This window comes from Seriola aureovittata, chromosome 22 (genome assembly GCF_021018895.1).
Source record: "Seriola aureovittata isolate HTS-2021-v1 ecotype China chromosome 22, ASM2101889v1, whole genome shotgun sequence".
Classification (NCBI taxonomy): domain Eukaryota; kingdom Metazoa; phylum Chordata; class Actinopteri; order Carangiformes; family Carangidae; genus Seriola; species Seriola aureovittata.
Genome location: NC_079385.1, coordinates 18,566,234 through 18,591,451, shown reverse-complemented (window position 1 = coordinate 18,591,451; position 25,218 = coordinate 18,566,234). Strand labels below are relative to the sequence as shown.

General features: G+C 43.3%; 1 protein-coding gene across 34 annotated transcripts in view; it reads left to right on the top strand.

Annotated features, from left to right (window-relative positions):
• The window catches only part of celf2 (cugbp, Elav-like family member 2), a 197,371-nt gene that overhangs the window by 164,658 nt on the left and 7,495 nt on the right, over nucleotides 1-25,218 (top strand). For 5 of the 34 annotated variants that reach the window (XM_056367321.1, XM_056367315.1, XM_056367314.1 and 2 more), the window contains 6 exons: nucleotides 5,718-5,957; nucleotides 8,064-8,127; nucleotides 13,802-13,936; nucleotides 17,488-17,616; nucleotides 21,297-21,494; nucleotides 23,329-23,472. In XM_056367321.1, the coding sequence (XP_056223296.1) occupies nucleotides 5,718-5,957; nucleotides 8,064-8,127; nucleotides 13,802-13,936; nucleotides 17,488-17,616; nucleotides 21,297-21,494; nucleotides 23,329-23,472 (910 nt within the window). The remainder of the gene's footprint in view (nucleotides 1-5,717; nucleotides 5,958-8,063; nucleotides 8,128-13,801; nucleotides 13,937-17,487; nucleotides 17,617-21,296; nucleotides 21,495-23,328; nucleotides 23,473-25,218) is intronic. The other 29 variants (XM_056367331.1, XM_056367339.1, XM_056367328.1 and 26 more) reach the window with 23 other exon arrangements.

Below are 25,218 nucleotides of genomic sequence, written 5' to 3'. Positions count from 1 at the left end.
CTGTCAGCCATGCCCCAAGCCCCACCCACCTGGACCCACCATCCAAACCTTGCAGGATTTGGTTTCTCTTGATTGTTTTTACCTTAAAAATGCTATATCTTTATTGGATCACTCAGAAAACAGTCAGCCAATCAGAAGAGTGGCGGCTCAGAGCCTCCTCTCTTCTGATTGGCTCACCGACCTGTTGTTACTAGAGCTCCAGAGAGGAAAGTGAGTGGAGGAAGAGGAAGTGACCTCACCTAACCCGGATATTTATCATTCAGGAGCGGAGCAGGATCGGCTAGAATAGTATAAGTAGTATTAGTTTTAAACATACTGTAGTACAAGTACACACCCTCAGTTCAATATATTATTAAATGCAGTCAAACACAACAGACCTGCAGTAAGTCCTCACTGTTTTAGAGAAGCTGCAGTTTGTGCTGCTGTTGAGTTTAAACTGTGAATTCAAATTTGCATAAGATTATTAAAACAAGATAAGACTGAGGAGACTTTTTATTGAGAGTAACAACAAATCAAAACATTAAAATTGAATCACTAAACAGCAAATTGTGAAACTAGAGAGAAGACAGAAGTTCAATTTTAGGGAACAGTGAACAAGCAGTGTAAATTTACCATGCTCTCTGTTTCTGACTTGACTTAAAACAACGCGCAAACTCCTCCCGCCGCCCTATTAGCAGCTGAGGATCACATGGTTTGACATTTAAAGGCCATGTGAGCGGTAAGTAAATGAGAAGGAGAAGGTTGAGAGCACATAAACTCTCTTGAAAGCTACGAGAGACTGATTTTCAAGGTAAACGCACTAGAGCTTATAAATTCAGTTTGTGCGAGTGCTTCTAAAGCGTTTTGGGGTGGTGATGGGAAGTGATGTGTGATGCGCTCTTGGCAGCTGCCTCAGAGCGTCGGCTTCAGGTTTATTAGCCCAGTGACTTCCTGGTTAAGTCGAGACGCAAAAAAAAAAGAGTCACAGACAAAGTTGAACTTTTTTCTTTTCTTTTTTTTTTTGAGTGAGTCATCACAGCCTGAAGCGGCTGCTGATATATGTTCCACATGCTGTAATTACATAATTATAAATGTGGATGCCATAATTACGCCAGGTGCTTATTGCTAGGCCTGCAGTATTATTTGGAGACTGTAGGTTGTCACGGGATCAGCCACCTGTCAGTCACAGGTGTGCGGTGATGTCAGGACACCGGATGACATCCCCCCCCCCCCCCCACCCCCACCCGGGTTCGGAGAGCGTCTGTGAGGGACAGTCGACTCGCTGAGTGACATGTTAGTGTACGGTACACGCTGTAAAGATGTGTATCTAAACTGGTATTTTTGTGTTGTAGATTTGTCTCAGAAAGCGTTTTCCCTGCAGAAACATCTCCTGGTGAGAAAAGGTTCCCGTGAGACTGCGAGCGCTTTATTTTCCTAAGATGTGAAAAGTTGTGCAACATGGGAGACAGACTGTCTGCAGCTAAACATCCCACCTGACATCGAGTTAATGACATGTTATTATTAAAATATATGAAACCAGAGACTATTTAAGACAAAACGGTAACAACTTTTTTTTTTATTTTTCATGGCTGTAAATTAGTTTTCCTCCGCTGGATAACATGATTGCCTGTTATTAATAAAGCCAGTGTATTTTTTTTTAAAGTGGTAACGATATACAGGAGACAAGTGAAGTATTTTGGTTCCCAGAAAGAGGCAGAGCCGTCGTGTCGCCCCCTGCTGTTTGTGTTCAAAAGTGGCCAATTCCAAACAAATCAGATGGTTTACAGACTTAGTTTTACACAACATGAGGTATAATTGCACCCAGCGGCAGGGTTTTCACAGACAGCCCGTCAGCAACAAATACTTAGAAACATTACAGGCTCCTCAAATATTTTAACACACAAAAAAAAAAAGGGTGGCGAGAACAGAACTGTGCCTGTGGTTAATTTGAGAAAGTCTCAATACACCCTTCAATTTCTGAAAAAAGAAAAGAGTGAGAGCTGAGGAAAAACACGGGTGTTTATCAGCTAATCGAATGGGTTTCCTCGGCTTTCCTTCTTCTTCTCTGTTGCCTGTTAAAGTTATAATCCTTATAATTTCAGTCCTGGTTCTTCTGGTGACGGCTCACTGAATCTTTTTACAGTGCGAACAAATAACTTCATGATTCAATGAAGAAGTCAGGCTGACGATCTGATGTCACTCTGCAATGTTTAAAACTGAACACAAACCTCTGTGACAAATACACTGTTTCCTGTCACTGCTTCACAATAAAAGTCTCGAATTGGAACATTTGTAGTATGAAACAGAAACAGGAAGAACTCTGTGTTTGTTTGTTTTCTTTAAATATCTAGTTAAAGTGCAAGATTAAATGATTAACCGTAACTAACCAGCTCCTGCAGATATTTAGACAATAAGTAAAACTTTAAATTAAGTAGTAATTGATGTAAGATGCTCCATTTGGATGGCTGTAGCAAGAATCAAAAATGCATCAAAAATGTCATTAGATTTCATGTAATGCATGAAATCCTTCAGCGTCACCTGAGTAAAGACGTGTTTCTCCCCGGACAGTGATGTTTCATCTCACTCACGGCTGATTAGCACTGGAGTCACACGCCGTTTGATATATGAAAGTTCAAGCTGTTGCTAATCTATGATGAATTATTAAAAATACCCCTACGGTAAAATCAATGGTGATTTGTTTCTTTGAGCGAAAAGAACCAACAGATGGCAGAAGCCGCCACTTTCCCCCTCCACATGTTCTCATCATTTCAGGGCAAAGTTGACCAACGGGGCCGATGGAGCCTGAAAAATGCGGCGTGTTGCTTTAATGCGCTGCCCAGTTTTTCAGCGAGAACCGGCATCACCAGGAGCCCCCCCTATCCCTCGGCCCCTCTCCCACGCCAGGACTCTCATTCTGGGCTGAATTTCCCCCGGCTCGCTGGGTGTCAGCTGGAGTAATGAGATATTTAGCAGAGAGGGAAAGGGAGCTCCTGTCTCAAGGGGAATTGACTGCAGTGGCGAGGCCCCCAGACTGACACTCTCCCTCCGAATGCAATTCTCCCGTCGTCTCCTCTCCTTTATCTGTCGGCGGTCAGAATAAAGAGGGGAAATGACTGCTGGAGTGACGGAGTAAATATGGCCGAGCCGCCGTCAGACAGGAGACACGCTCCTTCGGCTGATAAAGTCGAGCCCCGGCCCGGCGGAGGGGGAGTTGTCCGGTCGCACACATGGAAACACACACGTACAAGTACACTGTAAAAAAAAAAAACAACACACACACACACACACACACACACACACACACACACACACACACACACACACACACACCACAGGCCAGGCTCTGAATTAGCAGCTGTATTTTCACTTCCTTGCTAGCTTAGCAGGACACATTCTCTGATTGCGTGACTTATTGATGAAGTTACAGTGACTGATTCCGGGGACCCTCAGGAACCCCCACAAGACCCCTCGGGGCCCCCCGGGCCCCACTTTGAGAACCACTGTACTCGACATTTTAAGAGAAAAAGTTTAATGCAACATTCTGTGAGTGTGTTTGCATGTCGTGTAACGACCATGTTCACGTGACATCTTGTTCCTTATCACTGTCAAAATATCTATTATATAATATATCTATTGATTGATTGATTGATTGACTTAGTCTCTTCTTGTCTTTGGGTTGATTGATTCTTTGGATTTACACGTGCTTCACACCTTACACCAAAAAATCAAAATCACATGTGGTCATATTTGCATGTGATTCTTTGTGTGGAACACGTGCTGCCACATGGGAAACGTGGTTTTGGAACATGTTCGTGGTGTAACAGTTTGTTGTTTTTCAGGACTCACATTACTGCACTTGAAACTTTGAAAATCTGCAGTATTTGTGACACGTTACGACACGTGTGACGTGATCAAATGTAGGAAACACATGTGAAACTCAGGCCGTGACCGATCTGAAATTATTAAACAACAATTTTGATTGTTTACATGATTTATTCTGGCAAAAGGAGCAAACAAATCATTTGAAATTGTCATCATGGGCATTTTCACAGTTTATACACGAGATTATTAATCAGTCAATCAAAATAGCAATCAATCAATGGATTTCTAATGAGTAGCGATGATTAGCTGCTTCCATACTCATCTGAGATGCACTAAAGGGGGAAAAAAATGAGCCTCCATCGTGAAACTCTCTTCAGTTCAGAAGAAGGGTCTCTTGAGTGTTTGAATCCAAATGAAGTGCATGCTGGGAAGTCTGATGAGCTGACGAAGTTTGTAATTATTGCTTGAAACCGTCAGATCTGACTAATTAGAGTTAGTGACAAAAGAGGATCCGCGCTCTCGTGTTCAGGTAAAGGGGCGCGTACATACAGTCCCTGTATGGAGACACACGACGGCACGTATACCTGCGTGCACCTCCGCCGCCGTGACTGAGCACAGGAGCCGAATCCCTCCTCTCCCCCGCCGAGCGCCGATCGTGTCTCAGACTAAATGTTTCAATCAAAAGGTTTTTATCCTCCTGTGGCAGACTGCCTTTGTTTCCAGCGGATTTGCCGCTAGTTAGTCTTTGATTGCAGCGTGTGAGTAACGGCGTGGTGCGATAGATTATGACTTACCGTCTCGGCGTCGCTGCAACTTTAATCAGGAGCATTGTGGAGGTTTTTTATTTTATTTTTTACTCCTTCGTGTTACAGTTCCCTGCAAGTGTGTGTGTGTGTGTTGTGTGTGTGTGTGTGTGTGTGTGCTAGATGTCCGATATGTTGCCCACCTTGAGTCAGACAGTTCATTCATCTCTCTCTCTCTCTCTCTCTCACACACACACACACACACACACACACACACAGCTCTCAGAGGGATTGAAATCTGCTCAATCAGACACACTCCTTCTGTTTGTCCAAATCTCCACATCTCCCTCTCGCCCTCGCCACCTCTTTTTCTGGACATCCCAATCACTCCCTCTGTCTCGTTTTCTCTTTCTCTCTTTCACACACACACACACACACACACTTTGGCACTTACACACACTAACACACACACACACACACACACATCAAGTCTTTCTTCATATGAGATGATGAAATAGTTGGAGAACACAGGAAATCTGTTTCTGGTGAAACCCTTCTGGACTCAGAGATAACTGAGCCCTTGTGGGGGAAAGAAGAAAGCCCCACTGGCTTTAGACTCAAGTTTCCTGTGTGACTCTGTGTGTGTGTGTGTGTGTGTGTGTGTGTGTGTGTGTGTGTGTGTGTGTGTGTCTGTCGCATGTCACCGAGTGTGTGTGTGTGTGTGTGTGTCTCTTTTATTCTAAGTATACATCATCTACAATCAATCATTTCATTATATACAGTGATTATATTTTAAGTGTGTGTGTAAAGAAACACATTTATCTAACCATCTTTTTATCTCTTCTTTTTCTCCCCATTCCTCATCCTCCTCTTTTCCTCCCTTCTCTTTTTTCTTTTTTCCTCTCCTTTCTCATCTGTTCTCTTCCCCTCGTCTTTCTTTTTCCTCTCGTTTCATTTCCTCTCCTCATTTCTTTTTCATCTTTGTTTCCTTTTCTTTCTTTTCCTCCATCTTATCTTCTCTTATCTTTCATCCCTTTCCTCTCCTCTCCTTTTTTCTTTCTCTTCTGTTTCCTCTTCTGCTCTTTTAATTTTTGCTTGTTTTTTTATGTTTCCTTTCTCCTCTCCTCTCCCCTCCTCTCTTCCTTTTCATCTCTCCCCCCCCCCCCCCTGCAGGGCTGCTCGTCTCCCATCGTGGTGAAGTTCGCCGACACGCAGAAGGACAAGGAGCAGCGGCGTCTGCAGCAGCAGCTGGCGCAGCAGATGCAGCAGCTCAACAGTGCGACCACCTGGGGGAGCCTGACCGGCCTGGGCGGCCTCACCCCACAGTATCTGGCTGTAAGGAGAGCCGCCGCGTCGCCCACCTCCACCATCACCTCCACCCCTTACTGCAGCCCCATGGCCAACGCCGCCGCAGTCAGTGCCCCGACCCAAAGCATTCAGCTCCAAAAGTCCCACAATTCATTTTCCTCCTTTCTTTCCTTTGTTCTCTGACTCCTCCTTCAGTCCTGCCATTGTTCCCTCCCTCCGTCCTCCTCTGGGAGTGTTGGCAGTGAGGAAATGAGGTCTCTGAATTTGATTTAAAGCCGACAGAAGATAATATTTCATGTTTAACATCTCAAAAATACAAGGACACAGTGTTTCCATCTGGAACATTAAAATTCTCCCTGCAAAATAATTCCAATCAAATCCTTAATGCAAAGACGTGTTTAGGAAGGACGTCTGTGAACGGTTATTTATTACTGAAACGTAGATCTTCTCTAACTTTTTCCTATGGAAAGCCAGAAGGGACAAACATCTACAACTTCTAATTATGTCTGTTTCCAACTATGTGTTTATTTATATTCTATTTCTCCAGATTCTACTTCTTAAATAATCATGTAAACATTAGAAAAACTTTGTGTCAACATCAGAAGTTCATTTTAATTTAAAAAAAAAAGTTAATAGTCAAAATCACAAAACAACTATTTTGTCACTTTTAGCCAAGAAATTCAGTTTTTATACAAAAAGATTATATTGTATATTTTTTTAACAACATAAAGAAACATTTTTAACACGTTCACTGGTTATGTTCAGGCAGCTTGAGGGAACCTCCAGGGTGAGGTGACGCTGTCGCCCGATCGACAACGTCAACAGTGACACGAGACGGGACGTGTTTGCTTTTTCAATATTTTACCGAAACCAGAGTCTTTCTCCTCATCACAGTCTCTGTTCTCCAAGTCTTTTCTGTGGACAGAACAATAATAATAATAATCTCGTCCTCTACAAGGTGTTAAGTAAAAACAGAAAGGTAGCATGAAGTTGCTTTACTGATGATCCTCTCTGCTCTTCTGTGTCTCCAAATTAGTTCAATTTGAAAATTCAAATAAACTGAAGGTTCTTTTGTTTTGTTTTTAATTTATTTCTTAAACTAAAGAAAACATTTAAAACTCCATGAATAAAAAAGAAAAAAAAATGTCTTATCTTATGAAAAATTTACGATTTGGAGGCAAAATGTGTCAGAAATTTTCACAGGAGCTTGTTTCTAGAGTTTTATTTTTTTTTCCTGCTATAAACTGGAAGTGTGATGAAATCCTTGTGGGGCTTCTGTCAGGGAACAGTATGGAGTCCACGGATCTCCAGTTTAAGAGCTGCTGCGGTTGAAGCTCAGCTGTTGATTTGTCTGATTGGGACGTTACCAGGTTTCTGTGTCTTCAGGCACCTCATTCCCTCCCCCCTCCCTCTGCACCCCCCCCCCCCCCCCCCCCCCCCCCCCTCAGCCTTGTCAGGACTCCTCTGGTACAAAGTTGTGGCTCTAACCCCTCGACTCATTTCTCTTCATGTTTTCAAATTAACAGCCCGAACCCCCTTTAAAACAGACGTCTCACAGTCTGTGATTTGGATTGTGAATTTGTTTGATCCTAAGTGCAATTTGCACCTGTCTGTTCAACCAAGGGGAAACAGAGCTCAGACAAACATCCATCCTTTACTGGATATTGATTTTTTTTTTTTTTTGGGCAAAAAATAAAAATAACAATAAAATAAATGAGATAAAAAGTGTTTTGTGAATTGGGCTCCAAGATTTTTCAGCCCTCTTTCTCAGCCTTTTTGAAAAGATTAAGCTCTATTCTGGAGGAAAAAAAAAAAATCACACACACAATAGAAACAAGATGTTAATTTGCTGTTAATTCGAGTCTTTGAAGGATGAGTTTTTGACAGCATCAGTATTCCACTTTTGTTTTGGAATCTAATTAGTCGGCTAGATTAGAGCTTTCATGCTCAACTTGTCTGAGAGAATCATGGTGGAATATAAACAGTGTTTGCTTAGAGGAGAGATCAAACTATATTAGCAGCTCATTTACTCATCGAGCACTGATGCAAAAACCACATTGCTAAACCGCTCATTACGAGTTTAGCTTCCCAGTGTAGCATTGTATAGACATGAAATAAGCTTCCTGTATCCTCCCAGCTCACTTCATTTTCTTTTTTCTTCCTTGTCTCCCCTCCTCTTCTTCTCTCTCTTCCTTTCTCTCTTGCCATCAGTTGCTTCAGCAGGCAACCTCCTCCGGTAACCTAGGAGCCTTCAGCGGGATCCAGCAGATGGCCGGTGAGTCAAAAAATCAGTCGATAAACCCCCCCCCCCCTCGAAAGCACGATCTACCGCGGCAATGGACTCTTTGTTGCACCTCTCTTGTTATTTCTTTTTCCACAGACTTCTAAAAGAGGACCAAAGAGCATAACAGATGAACTCGCGTGGTGGAGTAAAGAGAGATCTTTGCCCTGAAGATTTATTAACTGTTGCTAAGATTTATCTTGATCTTTTAATGAGGCCAGACAAGAGTTGTGCCCTGGGCGTGTAACAGTAACACCAAGGCTTTGTCAGGGATGGATGAATCACAGAAAGGAGAGGAGGAAAAAAGAGAAAAAGGGGGGGAGTGGAGAGAAAACGGTTAAAAGTGGGTTTCTTTTAGTGGATATCTTGCTCTGCAGGCTGGCGCCATCTACTGCTCTCTTGCTGTTGGAGGGTCTGTGATCTGTCATATCCGCATCCGCATTTCCTCTCCAGAGCTTCTGCGCGTTCCAGGCACATTTTAAAGCTTTTTATGGCCATTTTTGGTGCTTCAGTTTAAAGCCAATTTAAAGAATAAAATAAAGAAAGGAAGTTAATTTAAAAAAAATCTACCAATTTTGCGAAGTGAAAGTTTTCCTTCTAAACGGGAATAAGAAAAAAAAAAAGGACACAAGGAAATAAGACGTAAAGTGGTGAGGAACAGTCTAATTCTCTTAGGTGAAGCTGATGCAATAAAAAATGCATATTGTATTAACCCAGTTCTGTATTAATCTAAGCCTTGAGCGCGCCAAGGAGCCTCCATTAAATGCTGAACAAGATAAAATCTCTGTCTTTAAGAAATATAATTTTTAGGGCTTCAAATTGAGGTTATTTAAGAATTTCAGGGACCCTCTCGTCCTCCATGACTTCTTCTCTCTTTCCATTAAACTCTTCCTCCCCTTCCCCGCCATTCTCTCTTCTCTCTTCTATTTATTTAAAGCCTCTTTTTTTGCAGATACTCTTGCACCTCCCGCCCTCTTCAATCACAGTCTCCTCATCTCACCTTCCCTCCAGTCTGTTCTATCCTCTGCTCTTCTTCTTCTCTTTCTTCCTCCTCCCCACTTTGGGTTTCTCAGCGAGGTGTCAGCTTTTAATTGTGCGCTGTTTAGGGGAAACGCTAAATGATCCGAGTGCGATGGGAGTGTTTAAGGCGGAGAGCCCGGCCTCGTGTCCTCCAGTTTTCTGTGGTGTTCCCCTCGGGTTACATCGCCTTGAAATTTCCCTGTGGCCGTTTTTAAAACTTCTTTTTTCTTCTCTTTCTGTTGAGCTCAAACACACATTATCCTGACAAATAACACACACTCACATGGATAAATAGGCTGTGGGATTTGGAACCAAGGGCGAGTAACATAGTCTGAGTCTGGAGATCTGCTAGTCCTCCATCTGCAAGAGAGAGAGACAGAGAGAGAGAGAGAGAGAGAGAGCATTAGTGATTGGCAGGAGATGTGAGACAGCTGAATGACATCTGGTCCCAGTCTTTAACACGAGGAGCTGCAGAGCTGAGAGGCTTCAATTACACCAATGAGCATTCAATTAGACGCAGCCAACGCCAGCCTGGTGCAGCCCAGCTCTGCCATACAGGCTGCATGGAGCGCACACACACACACACACACACACACACACACACACACACACACATATGTACTCACACACTCACGTACCATCTGCACAGCCCGGATACTCCGACTCTGATGTGGGAAGTAGATTGTATTTGTCGCACACTGTCTCTCTTTCTTCGCCTCCTCTCTCCTTCTCTCTCTGTGCGGCTTCATCTCTACTTTATTCCCCTCTAACCCAGTTATTTTTATCTCCTGCCTGCTCCTTTTCTCCTTATAACTGTCTTGAAAATGTATGTTCAATGAGGGAGATAGCCTTTGACAAATGCAAGGAAGAATTGGTGTAGAGCTGCTTTGAGAAAAAGGTGCAGAGAGAGAAAAAAAAGAAGAGGTTGCACAGAAAGAGAGCTGCTACCGAGTCGTCTTTGTCATCCGCATGAGGGAAAGAAAAGGAGAGGGCCTGGAAAAACCAAGAAGAGAAAAGAAAGGCTGGGGAGAAACGAAGGTAAAGAAAAAGACAGAGCAGAGGATGGAGAAAGTGGGAACTGGAAGGGAGGAAGAAAAGGAGAGGAAATAGGGAGGCAAAGACATGAAAGGGCACAAGTGAATGAAAGGGGAAGGAGGAAAGGAAAACAGAAAAGGCAGGAAAATAGGAGGAATTGGGCGTTGAAGGTGTCGGGAAAGGAAAGAAAAGACCGTGAAGGTAATGAAAAAGGAATAAGAGAAAGAAAAGAGGAGGAAGGAAAGTGGGAATAGGAAAAAGGACAAGGGAAAAATACAATGAAATGAATGAAAGGAAACGGAAAACAGAAAAGGAAAATTAAAGAATAGGAAGAGGAAAGGAAGATAAAGACAAAAGAAAGGATGGAATATGAAATTGGGAAGAACAGGAAAAAAAAACATAAAATGAAATAAAGGGAAAAAGGAAATATATGTTTATGTTTCCCTTTTCCCTTTTGACTTCCTTTTATGAGACGATGAAGAAAATTAAAGAATAAAAGAGAGGGAACTGGTAGAAGATGGTAGAAGAAGAGGAAGCAAATGAAGAGGAAATAGAAAAAGAAAAGACAGGAAGGAGTACAAGAAGAGGGAGGGCAAAAGGAAAGAGATAAAGGAAGAGGTGAAGGCAGTGAATGCAACACAAATGCTCTACAATGATTATTCGTTTACATCGTGAAGTGACGTGATAAAATCCTTTAAACTTTGAGCCTCTGGTCAGAAATAAAATCTCCCTCCATTACAATAAAGAGCCGTGGAGGAGAGCGCTCGTCCTGCTCGTGTGCAGCTTTATCTTCAACAACAACAGCAAAACAACAGCGTCTGAATTAGTGTGGGATTTGAGCATGCGTTCAGCGAGTGTGATAGAGCGAGTGACGGCGACGGCTGTTTGATTCCCGCCTTGCGTACAAATAGAAATCCATTTTAGCTTTTGATGTATCAGAGAAAATTGGAGAAAATCGCTTTGAAAACAAGATTGGTTTTGGCTTCGGTGCGCTCGTAAGTAAGCACAGATGAGTAAAGAGGGGAAAAAAAGAAAAAATTCACACCCGAATGTACATGCTCATTATACTGCGAGCACACACACACACACACGTTTTAACTTTGCTTTACGCACACACACACACACACACACACACACACACACACACTTCCCGCTGCTCAACAACCTGAAAACAAGAACACAGCGTTTAGGAGCTGGCAGTTGTCTCTCTCTCTCTCCCTCTCTCTCTCTCTCTCTCTCTCTCTCTCTCTCGCTTTTATTTTATTTATTTTATTTATTTCATTTACCAGTGAGGACTGAGAGTCCCAGTGATGGATGCAGCCATCTGTTGTCACTGGCTGCGTTGAGGTCTGGTCGTCCGGGTGAAGGATATCTTTGTTTAGATGTTGCAAAACCTCGAACCCCTTCACCACGGTGTGAAAAACCAAGATGGATCTTCTTCATGGTGTCTTGTTTGTGTGCGTCTATTTGTATGTGTGTGTATGTGTGTGTGTGTGTGTGTGTGTTTATTTTCTTTTTTTTGTTTGTATGTGTGTGTGTGTGTGTGTGCGTGCGTGTGTGTGTATTCCCATGGTACTGTATATACATCCAGACTGTATATACGACACATACACCTCACATTGACAGTGTCCACCCTTTTTTAACTTGTACTCTAACAACAAGCTCATGAGTCAAAGGCTTCTTCTTCTTCTTCTTCTTGTTCTTCTTCTTCTGTGGTAAGACCAACTTCTGCTCTGGTGACTGGGTCTGTTTTATACACACACACACACACACACACACACACACCTGCATAAACGCATTCACATTCATGAAGTAAGGTGTAAGGTGGAGTTGTATTCACAGAAGGTGCTTTATAGCCTCTGCTACACCATCATTTAGGTGTTGGCATGTGGTCATTAATTATGCTTAAGCACAGGCCCGTATGCTAATGCCACAGAGCAGATTAACAGTGAGGAGCCTGCAGGTGTCCTGAGGTACGGCACAGTGCTGGCCAATGGGAAGTCTCAACCATGAGTAGAGTCTGACTGATCGTTACCAGGCCGATATCCAATGATGAGAGAGTTATTGATGTCACAGTCGACAGATATGCAAATAGAAATAGTATTGCATGAATGTTTTTTTATTTTTTTATTTTTGCCCTTATCTTTTTTTAACCCATTAAGTGTCAGCACTGTTTGAAAACGACCCCAAAAAACTTGATGTTCACTAAAAACCTTTATCACTCACATAGAAACATGAAATAAAAACCTTTTGAAAGCTTCGTCAGTTTAACCAGACTAAAAAAGTGCAGGTGTGAAATTATTATTTATTGTGAATCACTGGCTTCGCCTTGGAAATTGTAAAAAAAACATTTTCAGTTTAGTTCAACTGTTTTTTAACGTCTATTGATTTTCTTTTGAAGAATGTTGATGAGCATCAGAGTAAAGTCAGTGATTTACAATAAAAAACCAAAGGTTTAAGGTCTCACTTCGTGTTTCTACCCGATTCAGAGGCTGGGAAATAAAGGTTTTTAGTGGCAGCGCGGCGTCAGGTGAATCTTTACATTTAGCTAGCGGAGCCTTGACTCTCTGTGTCGCAGCTCAGCAGGTTGAAGTCAGTGTGTGAGTCTTACCATCCAGGTAACGGCTGTAATCTGCTTCGGTATCGCTCCACAAACCACTGACAAAACAAACCAAATACATTTCCCATGATGGATCTCACCTTCCTGACGCGCATTTCAGCGAATCACGGTGCGTTTCATCGGTCACATGTCATAAAAATGATGTAATCATAAATTACTCTGGACTTAATGGGTTAATTAAAGTGTAAAATACAGTGTTTTTGCTTTATTTTTGCTTTTATCAACAGTTATTTTTATAAAATACTGTTTAAAATTGACGACCCAGCTTGTATTTATTGTAATTTTCTTCAGTAAAGTTCATTGATCATCTGTAAAAAAAAAAATATCATGTTTTAAGTTAAGAGTTTATTTTTTTAGTTTATTTGACAGGGACAACACAGGAGCTGTAAGTTAGCCAGCGTTAGCTTAAAAAGCTAAACGTTCTCTGTTAGCCCCGCGGCGGACCTGGTATCCGTCAGGCTCTAATCATGACGCAGAGTTATAGAGATACAGGTCTTTACTCACCTGCTGCACTTTCATTTATACGAGCTCAAACTAGCTGAGCAACAAGGTGCCGGTAAAAACCTGGAGAACAAGACGAGGAAGGTTATTTTGTCGGGTCCTTTCCTCCCTGAGCTTTAGTCTAGTGCTGCTCCAAGTTCAACCAGATCAGTGAGATTATTTCTGCCTCAGAGAAAATGCACCAAACCTAAACACTGCAACAGCTGCTTTCGCCTGATTCAAACACATCTGGGACTTTGTTTGTGAAATCAGCTGTTGTAGTGTTTTGCCTTCACACTCCACACACTCTCTTAGACAAGAGCAGGAAACATAACGACGAGTAGTTCACCCACACACTCCACTGTTGTCCTCTCTCACCTGCGGACAGCCGGCAGCTCTCTCATGTTCAGTGCTGTCCTGTGGTACACTTGTCCCGGTCCAGCCAGGCGACCCGGCCACGCCTCAGCCTCGCTCCCCAGGTTTGACACCACCCTCTCTGGCTCCTCTCTCCAGGTATGAGTGCTCTGCAGTTGCAGAACCTGGCCACTTTAGCGGCGGCAGCGGCGGCGGCCCAAAACTCAGCCAGCCCCTCCACCGCAAACCCCCTGTCCTCCAACGCCGCCTCCCTGGGAGCGTTGGCCAGCCCAGGTAACGCCGCAGCCTCTCAGGTTGGGGGGTCCGACGCCGGGGGTCGGGGAGGGGGCCCAACGCCTGCCTACGTTTCTCCGCTCTCCACCGTTGCCATTACCAAGTGTTGTCGCTCCCACGTGATCCCCCGGCACTTCACCGCCATCACCGACACCATCAACCAACCATCGTTGCCGAAAACATAACCATCTCCATTGTTCAGACCCTCGTCAGTGTTGTTGGCACATCCCCATGGTGTGTGTAACCCACCGCTCCTCAGACCTCCATCTTAGAAGAGAAACCATGCTGTGTTGTCGATGCGCCGCCTGCCTCTGCGTCCTCCTGTCTTTGAACACCTCACTCCCTCACCATGTGACCAGCAGCCACGCCATCCCGTGATACACGCACTGTATATGTGTGTGCGTGTGCATGTACTGTATGTGTGTGTGTGTGTGTGTGTGTGTGTGTGTGTGTGTGTGTGTGTGTGTGTGTATGTGTGTGTTTTGTGCTTCAGTGTTTCCCATGTAGGAACCTTAGGACAGTAGATGTGTCGTTTCCCGGCAGACAGGGGACTTTTTTGTTGTCTGCACCTCTGTGTGTGTGTGTGTGTGTTGGTGTTGTGTCTCCGCTCATGGCTTTAGGAGGGGGGGGGTTTAAAGGGAGAGTTGGGGGTTATTTGACGTGGTGTGTTACCTGCAGTAGATTCTGCTCAGCGCTGTAGCAGGAGCAGCAGGAGCAGCAGGAGCACAGGTACGCTAGCAGAGCGATATCCTGCTGTGGGCGGGGCCAGCAGAAAGAAACGTGTTTTAGACACCGAACCAATCCAATATCCGTTAAAATTTTGCTTCATGCTGAATATTTCCAGGCGGTTTATCTTCCCAGGAAAACAGCACTTTCCTCTGGCGCTGTATTTTGCCGCTTTCTGGTTCACTCAGCTGGAAAACGTCCCTGTGTTCACGGGAAGATAAACCGCCCCAAAATATTTCCGCATGAAGCGTACATTTAAAGGGATATTGGATCGTTTCTGTGGAAGTTTTTTAAAAGCATCTCAAACGCGTCATCTCTGCTGGCCCCGCCCACAGCAACACACCGCCCTGCTGGTGCTCCTCCTCCTCCTCCTGCCCCTCCCCCTCCTCCCGCTCCTGCTGCACTCTCCTGATCTGAATCTGCGACGACAACCTCACACAACCCCACGTCAGACAACCCCCAACTCTCCCTTTAACAACTACCAGCTCTGAACTGGATTCAGGTTAAATATCGCCACCTTCAGATTCTCTCCTTCCCTTTTTCTCCCACACCGCCTCACCCTCCTCCTCCTCCTCCTCCTCCTCCTCCTCCTCTCCTTGTGTTCCTTCTCGTTGCCCTCGTCTTTCGCTGCTGCCCTCCTTTTGACAAGCTCCCTGTTTCTGCTCCATCATTCTCCCCTTTCATGTCGGCTCGGCCTCGCTTCAGCAGCCGTGGTTTTGCTGTCTCTGTTGGAGCGCACTCCCAACAGAGCATGAATATGAAGAGCCCCCCCCACCACCACCACCACCACCACCACCACCACCACCACCACCACCACCCCTCTTCTTCTTCTTCTTCTCCTTGCTGCTCCACATTAACGCTTACACCACTTCCATCCCACTTCCACCAGGCTGCCATGAATGCTCCCTTCTTCTTCCTCTTCTCTCATCTCTCTATACTTTTCACCTTCTCCCTTTCACTCCATCCTCTCTCTCTCTCTCTCTCTCTCTCTCTCTCTCTCTCTCTCTCTCTCTCTCTGAATATCAGTCACACCTTGAATGGCACACGCTCAGGTTGAGCTGCTCAGTGTGAATGAGTGGCGCTATACTGCATGTGTCAATGAAACTGAAAACGTCACTCCAGTTTGATAAATATAGACAGTTCTGCATGGAGACAGGCCAGCGTTTTCTTTTTTCTTTTTTGCTTTTTTGTTTTTGTTTTGCACCCTGTGCCGACATAATGCTCCTTCTATCACACCATTTCTTAATATATTCACTGGCAATCCTGCTTTGTTGGCACCGCTTTGATGAGATCAAGGGTAAATGAATAGATGAAATCTTTTTTTTTTTTTTTTTTTTTGTCTAAAAATAGAACAAGGTTGCGAGCTTTGTGCACCATACTTCCTGCCATCTCACCCACCCACCCACTCACTCACTCACATGGTAGCTCATGTACAGTATGGCACACATTTCACATGTGGTGTGTGTTCAAAGGTGTATGTGTGTGAGTTTGTGTCGACTTCACTCGTCGTCTGTTGTTGTGTGTCGTCGTGTTTAAGTGTCAGTGACGACTGTGGTTAAAAAAAAAACAAAACTGCTCGAGGAAGAGTCTTTTATATGAACTGTGAATGAGAAAGTTTCACAATCTTCTGAAAGTAGAAGCTCTGATTGTGCTCTTGCCTTTCTGTACATACAGTGTGTCTGCTTTTATGGATGGTCCTTGTGTGTTTTTCTTTTTGTATAATTTTGTATATTTATTCCCGATCGAAACAAAGCATACAGAACTCCTCTGTGAAGCCGTAGATGTGTTTGTCATCTCCATATAATTTTTATATGTGGGGTCAAGGTGCTGCAGCTGTGTCAGATTAATTAAAGGTGCTACTCACGCCATCAAATCAACTTTGGTGTAGAGCCGCTAAAGAATGAGACCACTGTGGAGAAGATTGGTTTAACTCAAGTGCTTCTCGTCATAGTTTTTCTCCCTTCACGCTTATTAATAACAAACACATCGTTAAGCGATTTCATCTTTACCCAAACACAAAGCTGGAGCTGGAGCTGGAAGAAAAGCGCCCAGTTCCTCCTCGACTCGCCAAAGAAATCTGACCAGACAAAATCTTCTCAGACCTTCACAGAAACATTCATTCAGCCCGTGTCCTAATGAAAGGAGATGTGAGTTTTTAAATCCGCACCTGGATGTCGGATCTGCATCAGAATACACACACACACACACACACACATCAGAGCGGCGAGTCAGTCGTTTAAACTCTCCGGGTTAAATACCATCGCGTCACTCAGTGTCCGCCGTCTGCACCCGCCTGGTCGCAGTGTCACGGCCGCGCTTTCAACAACCAAGAATTGAGTAACATAATATGGACACTAATCAACTTCACCACAGTTTCCATTAAAAGTCTCTCAGGTATTTTATTTTATTTTTTAATAGATATAATATCCTGCGAACTTTTCAAACGAGCCGCGGTCTGAAAACATGACCTCCGCCGCTGGAGGTGAAAATGTTTTCTCCGAGTCTTCTCAGCAGTGGTTTCAGTTGTTGCAGTCATAACATAAATATTGCAAAATTCTGACAATTTGCTGATGTTGAATGGCCACACGTAGCACCTTCTGTACGGATTGTATAAAAGCCGAGCTGTGTGCAACAGCCTGACTTTTTAATTTGTGTTTAAAAGGAAAGCCTTCACCTCAAACCGAGGAAACTTGTTAGATGCTTGTATAACACGTCTGCTTCTTTGTCTCCTACTCTCCCTCTTTACCTCTGTCCTCATCCCTCCTTTCTCTTTTCCTTTCCTCCTCCCTCTTCTTCTTCTTCTTCTTCTTCTTCTTCTCCCCTAGCAGCGGGCACCACAGCCAGCTCCAACGCCGGCGCCATGAACTCTCTGACCTCTCTGGGCACCCTGCAGGGCCTGGCAGGCGCAACTGTGGGCCTGAACAACATTAATGCACTAGCAGGTAGCGTCAACAGTGAGTATTCACCCTGCCATCAGCCACTCCACCTCCACCCACACCTCCACCTCCGACCATCGGCACCCAACTGCAACATCACCACCACCACGTGTGAGTGGATGCAGAGAGACGCAGTGTTACGGCTACACAACACAGCAATCACTACAGTTTGATTGATGTGGATTTGTAAAAGCTTTTCCACATGATTTTGTTACTAAAACTGTTTTTGACTTATTTAAATGAAAGATTTAAATCAATAATTCACCTTATTTTTACATTAAACTCCATATTTTACAACAATAATATGATAGAAAGATGAAACAAAGATGGATAAAAGAGAAGAATTCAACAAATGCACAACAAACACTAAACTCCACTGAGTTTCCTCCATCTCTCTGTGTCTCTGTTTGACTTGTAAATGAATTGTCTTCACTCTCTCAATGACGGCTGCCTCACCCATTCATCTGACCACGGATATTTCCTCCACCCATCCATCCATCCATTTCCTCCATTTCCTCCATCCTCTCCATCCGCTTCCTGGTTGTGTGCGGGGTTGTGCTTGCTGTTGGAGCGCTGGTGTGCCGTCCCGGCGGAGTTGGCGGCGTGCTGCCGTCACCGCACGCGGCTGTCTGTGTGGGACCGTGTGTCGTAGTCGTCTCACATCGTGTTGTGTTTCTGTGTGTGTGTGTGTCGCTGTTCTGTTTTCCCTCATCCGTACGAAGGGGTTCGAAGTTTAGAGGAGGTAAAGCTGCCAGTTTTGTCACGACACGTACTTCTGCATCCATGTGACGATTTTCATGTTCCCAAAAAAAATACAGAATTTGATCATTTTCAGGCCAAAATGTGACAATTCTTCTGATAAACTGACAAAATTGGGGCATTTTCCAGCGATAAAAGGACAAAATGTTATAATTTTATTAGTTATATGCCAAGAAGTTAAAAGTCCTGCCCAGAACATGCAAATTTTTATAAATTTTGTGCCAAGAAAATACAAAATTAGACAATGTTCATGCAAAAAAACACAAAACATGTCAAAATAATTTGCATTTTAAAAAAAAAAAAAATACAATTCTGATAAATTAAATGTCAAATGTACAAACTGTGACAATTTTCATCTCATAAAATACAGAATATGTCAGAGTTTATGCCAGAAATACATTTGACAAATCTACTGTTGACAGTTTTCATGCTACTGTTCCATTTTCATGGATAAAAATTACAAAATTTGTCGTATGTAAATAAGTTTAACAATTTTCAGTCCAAGAAAATTCAAAAAATTCACCATTTGCCGCCAAAAACTTCTTAGAAAGATATAAAGAGACACTTATTTGATATAATACTTTATAGTTTCACTCTCATTCTCTTAAAAGTGTGGTTGGATCCAGAGCAGACACTCGTGTGAGTTGGTATTGACTGCACAGCTTGTGCGGCGTGTGTCCTGCCTCTGACCTCCGGGGGGACGGGGCTGGGATCTTAATCAGCGCTGTTATGACAGCAGAGATCCTGTAGCACCGGCCTCTTCCACCACATTATTCTCCTCTGACCTTTACCGGCTCCTTGGCTGCCGTAGCTGTATCCGCTGTGTAAATCATATATGCGTCCACTTGAGCGCACACAGGTACAGAAACATAGGACATGCGCACGCACACACACACACACACACACGCACATGCTCGTCCTTTCAAAAGGAACGGGTCGCTTTCACTTTGCATCCCATTTTGTCCCCGCTAACCCTTCTCTCCTCACCCACTCTCCTCAGCCGCCCCCCCCCCCCACCTAAAAACCACCACCACCACCAACCGCCCTCATTTAAACACATCTAGGCCTTAATTGAATTGCAAAGGTCACCAGTGCAATTATTCCTGAATAAATGAGTGACCTATAATCCAGAGCTCTGCGGTGATAATTTATTTCACTGTGTCTGACGGTGAGGCGACAGGACACCGAGCCAATGTCAGACCCCCTCAGACAAGTTGCCCTCCGTGGTGATATTAAGCCGTTACAAGCAACTAATGAGTGTTACTGCTGCGTTCTTTCACTTTTTAAACTCCCCCCTTCTCCCCCCTCCCTCCCTCCCCCGGCTCCACGCATCCGTCTTCACCCCTAAAGTGAGACGTCACGGGCTGGAAAAGCTCCGACTATCAGACCTCGCTGTTGATGTTTTGACTTTGCCGTCGTGAACGTGTCGGGGAGATAATTCTCCTGCGATACTTCTCGAAACGTAGTGGATCACACGGACGTCTGGTTTCTCCTGTCGATACCTGTGCAGCTTATCTGGAATTTAAATTTCTACTGAACAGATAAATCTGTCAGTATGTCTTTCTTTGTCATTTCATTTGGAGGGGACTTTAAAGATCCCCCATACCGGCTCGTCTCGGATAAGCTGTGTTCGCATTTTGGTTTATCACCGGGCGAATCACCAATATTGATTCAGCGAGGCGGCTTTATTTATAAAAGACATTTCATATACAGGGCAGATCAGAGTTTATGGAAAGCACTGAGGCCGACAAAAACATACTGAAAGGCAAAACATCAGAAAAACAAAGTCAAGAGAGTAAAATAGGAATATAGAAGTACTGTAAAATAGAAAGAATAAATTAAATACTGCAGATGTGAAAGCAGCTTGAGTATTACACAGTTTTTAACTTTCTTCTACATTATCTCTTAAGGCACTTTGAAATTCTTCAAATCTCTTGTGAAAACAAACGTTTGCTGAAGTGGATGAATCGTTTTAGTGCTTGAAATTGGTTCGTCAAAGTCTTAGGTTCCTAAAAATAGAGCAACATGTGAGTAAAATAAGAGATAGATATATAATAAATGTGTTGTTTGTCGCTTTTATTTTTACCAAATTTTAGAGGCCTGCTGAGAAAGTGGAGAATCTACAGATTCTCACAACATTCAGACCGTATTTCTGCGCTTTATTATCGCAAAAATATGAATAAAAACATCCGTCCGGCTCGAGAAACTTGCGATGCACTATTTTAAAAAGATTTTTCAAAAATAATACACATTTTTTCCCCCTGAAACCCTGACTCCTCGCTACCCATAATGCCCCTCTGTTATTTCTAAAACAAACAAACGCATCATGATGTAAAAACATGTAGATAAACCCTCCTTTACCACTGAGCAGTGCTGTCACTAAAGCAGTAAAAGTAGCCCACAGCTTATGGAGCCGGTTCTAATCACCAAAGAGGCTGTTTTATGCTTTAGGTGGCCGTGAATTACTCGCCCGCGCCCGTGGTTATAAAGAGTGTTTTCACGCCATTATTCTGCTGTTTTTCACTGCGTCCTGTTGTTTTTGTCGACACTGTGTCTTTATGCGTGTGCATGCATCGCTGCGTGCTTTTTATCTCCAGTTGGCCTGTGTGCAGCTCTGGCTGTCATCAGCTACACTCATATTGTACTTTATTGTGTTGATACTAATTGTGTGTGTGTGTCCTGTGTTAGCTGTTGTGTTCCTGTGGCGTGTGGACACAGTATTGGTGTGTCTTCTGTGTGTGACATGACGTGTGTGTAACTAACAGTACTGTCTGTGTGGACGTCAGTGTGTGTGTGTGTGTGTGTGTGTGGCGTCTGTTGTCGTGTATGTGTTAGTGTGTGTTAGTGTGTGTATGTGTGGTTAAAAAAACACAACCTTCAGTGGGAGCGCTAATGAGTAAGTGCACTCTTCTTTCTTTATTGTTGGGTTTTATGTAAAGTTGCTCAAATGCTCTCAGGTATGGCGGCTCTAAACGGAGGCCTGGGCGGCGCAGGGCTTACCAACGGCACGGCGGGCACCATGGACGCGCTGACGCAGGCTTACTCAGGGATCCAGCAGTACGCCGCCGCAGCGCTGCCCACCCTCTACAGCCAGTCCCTGCTGCAGCAGCAAGGGGCCGCCGGCAGCCAGAAAGAGGGTCAGTAGCATGAGGCCGTACGTCAGTACATCACTGCTGCTCAATGTTTCCTCCAGGATTCACTCTGTACGTCTCACTCTGAGACATTTAAAGCTCCTCCTGTCTAAAGGTCTCTGTCCATGTGTAGTGTGATTATAGATCAGCTCTAGCTTCTATATTAATACTGTGAAAGTATCAAAGCCTCAGTCCACAGAGAAACGCACACAGCCTGTATTCAGAAACTGAGCCTTAAAACCAGCCGTCAACAAAGCAGTCACCAAGCCGCGCCCACCTGGACCCACCATCCAAACCTTGCAGGATCTGGTTTCTCTGAGTGGTTTACCCGAAATCTGCTATATATATATTTTTATTCGTCAGCCAATCAGAAGAGAGGCTCAGAGCCTCCTCTCCTCTGATTGGCTCACCGACCTGTTGTTACTAGAGCTGCAGAGAGAAGCCTGAGAGAGGAGATGTAAAACTAAAAACAAAAAAAAAACCACCAGAAAAATATAAAATAACTTTAAATGCAGCTGAAACTTATGTTTATTATTGTAAAAAAATATTAATATTGATAATATGAATCTGTAGTGATGTAATATCTTGGTAAAATCTCACATAAACCCCTTTAAGTGAAGAGCTTCTTATGGACAATCAGTGTAGCGGTGATTATGTGATATGTACAATAAATATGTGAAGAGACACTTTTACAATTTACCCCAAATTTTATTGAAAATGTTTTTTTATTATTTAAAAAGTTGAACTACAACCTGTTGAAATCTGATTTTTTTTTTCCACAGATAAGTTTATTGTTTTTCTTTCTTTCTTTTTTGTCCAATGAAATTATTATTTTACTGAAAACTATGTGTTTATTCTATATATACAATATATATTTATAATCTCAGATTTAAAACACTTGGACCAAAGCATCTTAATCTCATTATTCAGGTTTTAAATCAACTGAAAATTAATTACAGAAATTTCTTTTACAATCAAAATGAAATCTGAGTTATTCTGAGACATCAGTGTTTAATCAGCCCTCTCTCTATGAATATCCTCAATATTTTCGTTGTTAGGTGTACATGTAATTTTATATATATATATATAAAATATTATATTATATATCAGTGCTGTTGCCGAGCGCCACCTTCACACAGATCCTGGCGGCTGAAGTTAAATCTACACAAAAGCTTTAGACGACAGCGCTGAATACAAACCAGATGATGAAATGTCTCGTAAAACAAACAGAGCCTCATACTGTTTGTTTGTGCGCTTCTCATCTCTGCTTCCAACAAAGATAAATTTGTAAAGATGCTTTCTTTCTTTGACAGTCCATCCAGAAGTTCAAAACCCTCAGGCGAGACAAAGATGTGACAAATATTCAACTCCCTCTCGGCTTCATTTAGCTACAGAGGGCATATTTAATGACTCGGAGAGATCTGACCTATTAGGCTGATTAGGATGTGTGATAGGAGGGGAGGGGGGGGGGGGGGGTCGACCTATGACATGCAGCTGAAAGAATGAATGAATCACAAGCAACAGAACAGGGAACAAGTTGTGTTCGTGGAGAGCTGAAATATAATTATTAGATGAAAACCAAAAGCTTTCATCTTTGTTTAATGTTCAATACAATTGCAGAATGTTGTTTAAAAGCAATAACAAACTCAAGGTCATGCAATATTGTGCTAAGCGGTGTGCTTCGGCTCCGTTCCTATGACGACAGCACAGCAGTGCCGGTCGCCACAATGCAGAGCTCCCTCTCCTGCAGTTTTGCTTGAATGAAAAAACCCACTCTGACCTTATACCCGCTCTGCGTCTCTCCCCCCTCCCCCTCCCTCTCCCTCCCCCCCCCCACCAGGTCCCGAAGGTGCCAACCTGTTCATCTACCACCTGCCCCAGGAGTTTGGAGACCAGGACATACTCCAGATGTTCATGCCTTTCGGAAACGTGGTCTCTGCCAAAGTCTTCATCGACAAACAGACAAACCTTAGCAAGTGCTTCGGTACGGCGGCAGTGCCGGCGTCGGTGTGAGCTCCCCAAACAAAGGGGGGAAGCGAACACAAATGCCTGCACTTATCTTTACTTTTGTCTTCACTCTTAGTTGTGTTCAGGGACTGGATTCTCTGGCAGATACAGAACCTGGTGATGCGTTCATGTCATATGGGAATAAAACTTAGCTTTTCCTCTGATATATATTATTGACTTGATGCAAAATAATTGAGGATTTAAGATGCCTCACGTCAGCGTCAAGTCGTTAAAGATTACACATCAACACGGACTCTTGTCCATCGTTACCATACATCCCATATGACATGAAGAGAGACGCTTCTATCGAAAAATAATGGTGCATTCAGGTGCTCTTTGTCAACTTTGCAGTCAAAAATATCCTGGGAAGTTGTTCCGGCTGCATGTCCCACAGTTTCCTCATGATCCCTAGAAAGGAAACTGATGTTTTACTGTTCATTCTTCAAAAGGTTCCTGGAGAGGTTTGTAATGTGCTTCTAATTATAGCTACAGTGGAGACAGTTTTCATCTGGTAGCTTCTACAATTATTTATTTCCAATTAATTTTTCGCATAACCTATGTGGTATTTTAATCAGCGCACGGCACAAAATTTGTAAAATTACGGGACTCATAATCTGAATACATGGTAATTATACAAAGGGGTTGTGTGATGTTTCCACGGTGAACGAGTTGACATGGATCACCTGAACAGCCCCTCGTGACTTATTTAAACTTCAGGGGATCCGGTCCCTGAGCTGGAACAGGAAGTGATTTCTTTTCATCTGATATTAAGAAGTTTGTTGAATGAGAGAGTAAAAAACGCCTCAAACTTTGTCTAAAAATGCATAAAAAAGTCAGCAACAAAACCTTAAACACGATGCATCTCCATATTTCATGTAGCAAATAAGGGAAAGAGGAATAAATCAAGCATGGATCCAGGAAGGAACAGAACACAAACGTGTCTGATACTTGTCAGAAAATGGATTGTGAGGACAGATGCGAGACAAGCGAGACGAGGCGTTTACTGTCAGTTTTTAGAAGTTGTAAATATTACAGGAGGAAGTGAAGTGTGCACGGAAATGACATACCCGGAGACAGCAGGAAAAAAAAAACACAAAAACACACAGTAGAAAACTCACTGTCTGCTCCAGGAGAACTTTATTCTGACACTTTGACCCCCAGTGGCCTCGGTCAAGTTGTTGACTCGGTGTTTCCGGAGCAGATATTCTGCTTTTTGCCTCAGGATTTATTTTTGCAGACTCACAACGCCTCACATTGGAAGTGTCACTCTACCTCCTCTATTTGTTTTACTGTTATTCTATTTTACTTAGCTTTATTCTTTCATTGTTTTGTTGATTCAACAACCCGGTTTTCCTCGGGGGAGTCATTAAAGTTTAATCTTCTCTTATTGTGTACCAGAGGTGTATTTTAATGTAGATGTAAATGTAATCCAGATAAATCAGATCTCAAGACGCAGACAACATGGTGAGGGCGTCTCGTGTAGCGTTTTAACATCGGTTTATTATTACACCTTAATTTTGAGGCAGTATAGTTGCTGTAAATAAACAAGATCCATCAAGTAGGAAGCTTATTGGTCCCCACCTGTGTTTTATATTGTGAGTCGGAAATTGGAGGGAAATCCGCCGCACCGCTCGGCGGCTCAAGGCAAAGCTTTCATTACAGAACAGTATATCTGACAGGAAACAGTGAGGATTGTGGGAGATGTTGTCTTCATTTTAAGAGA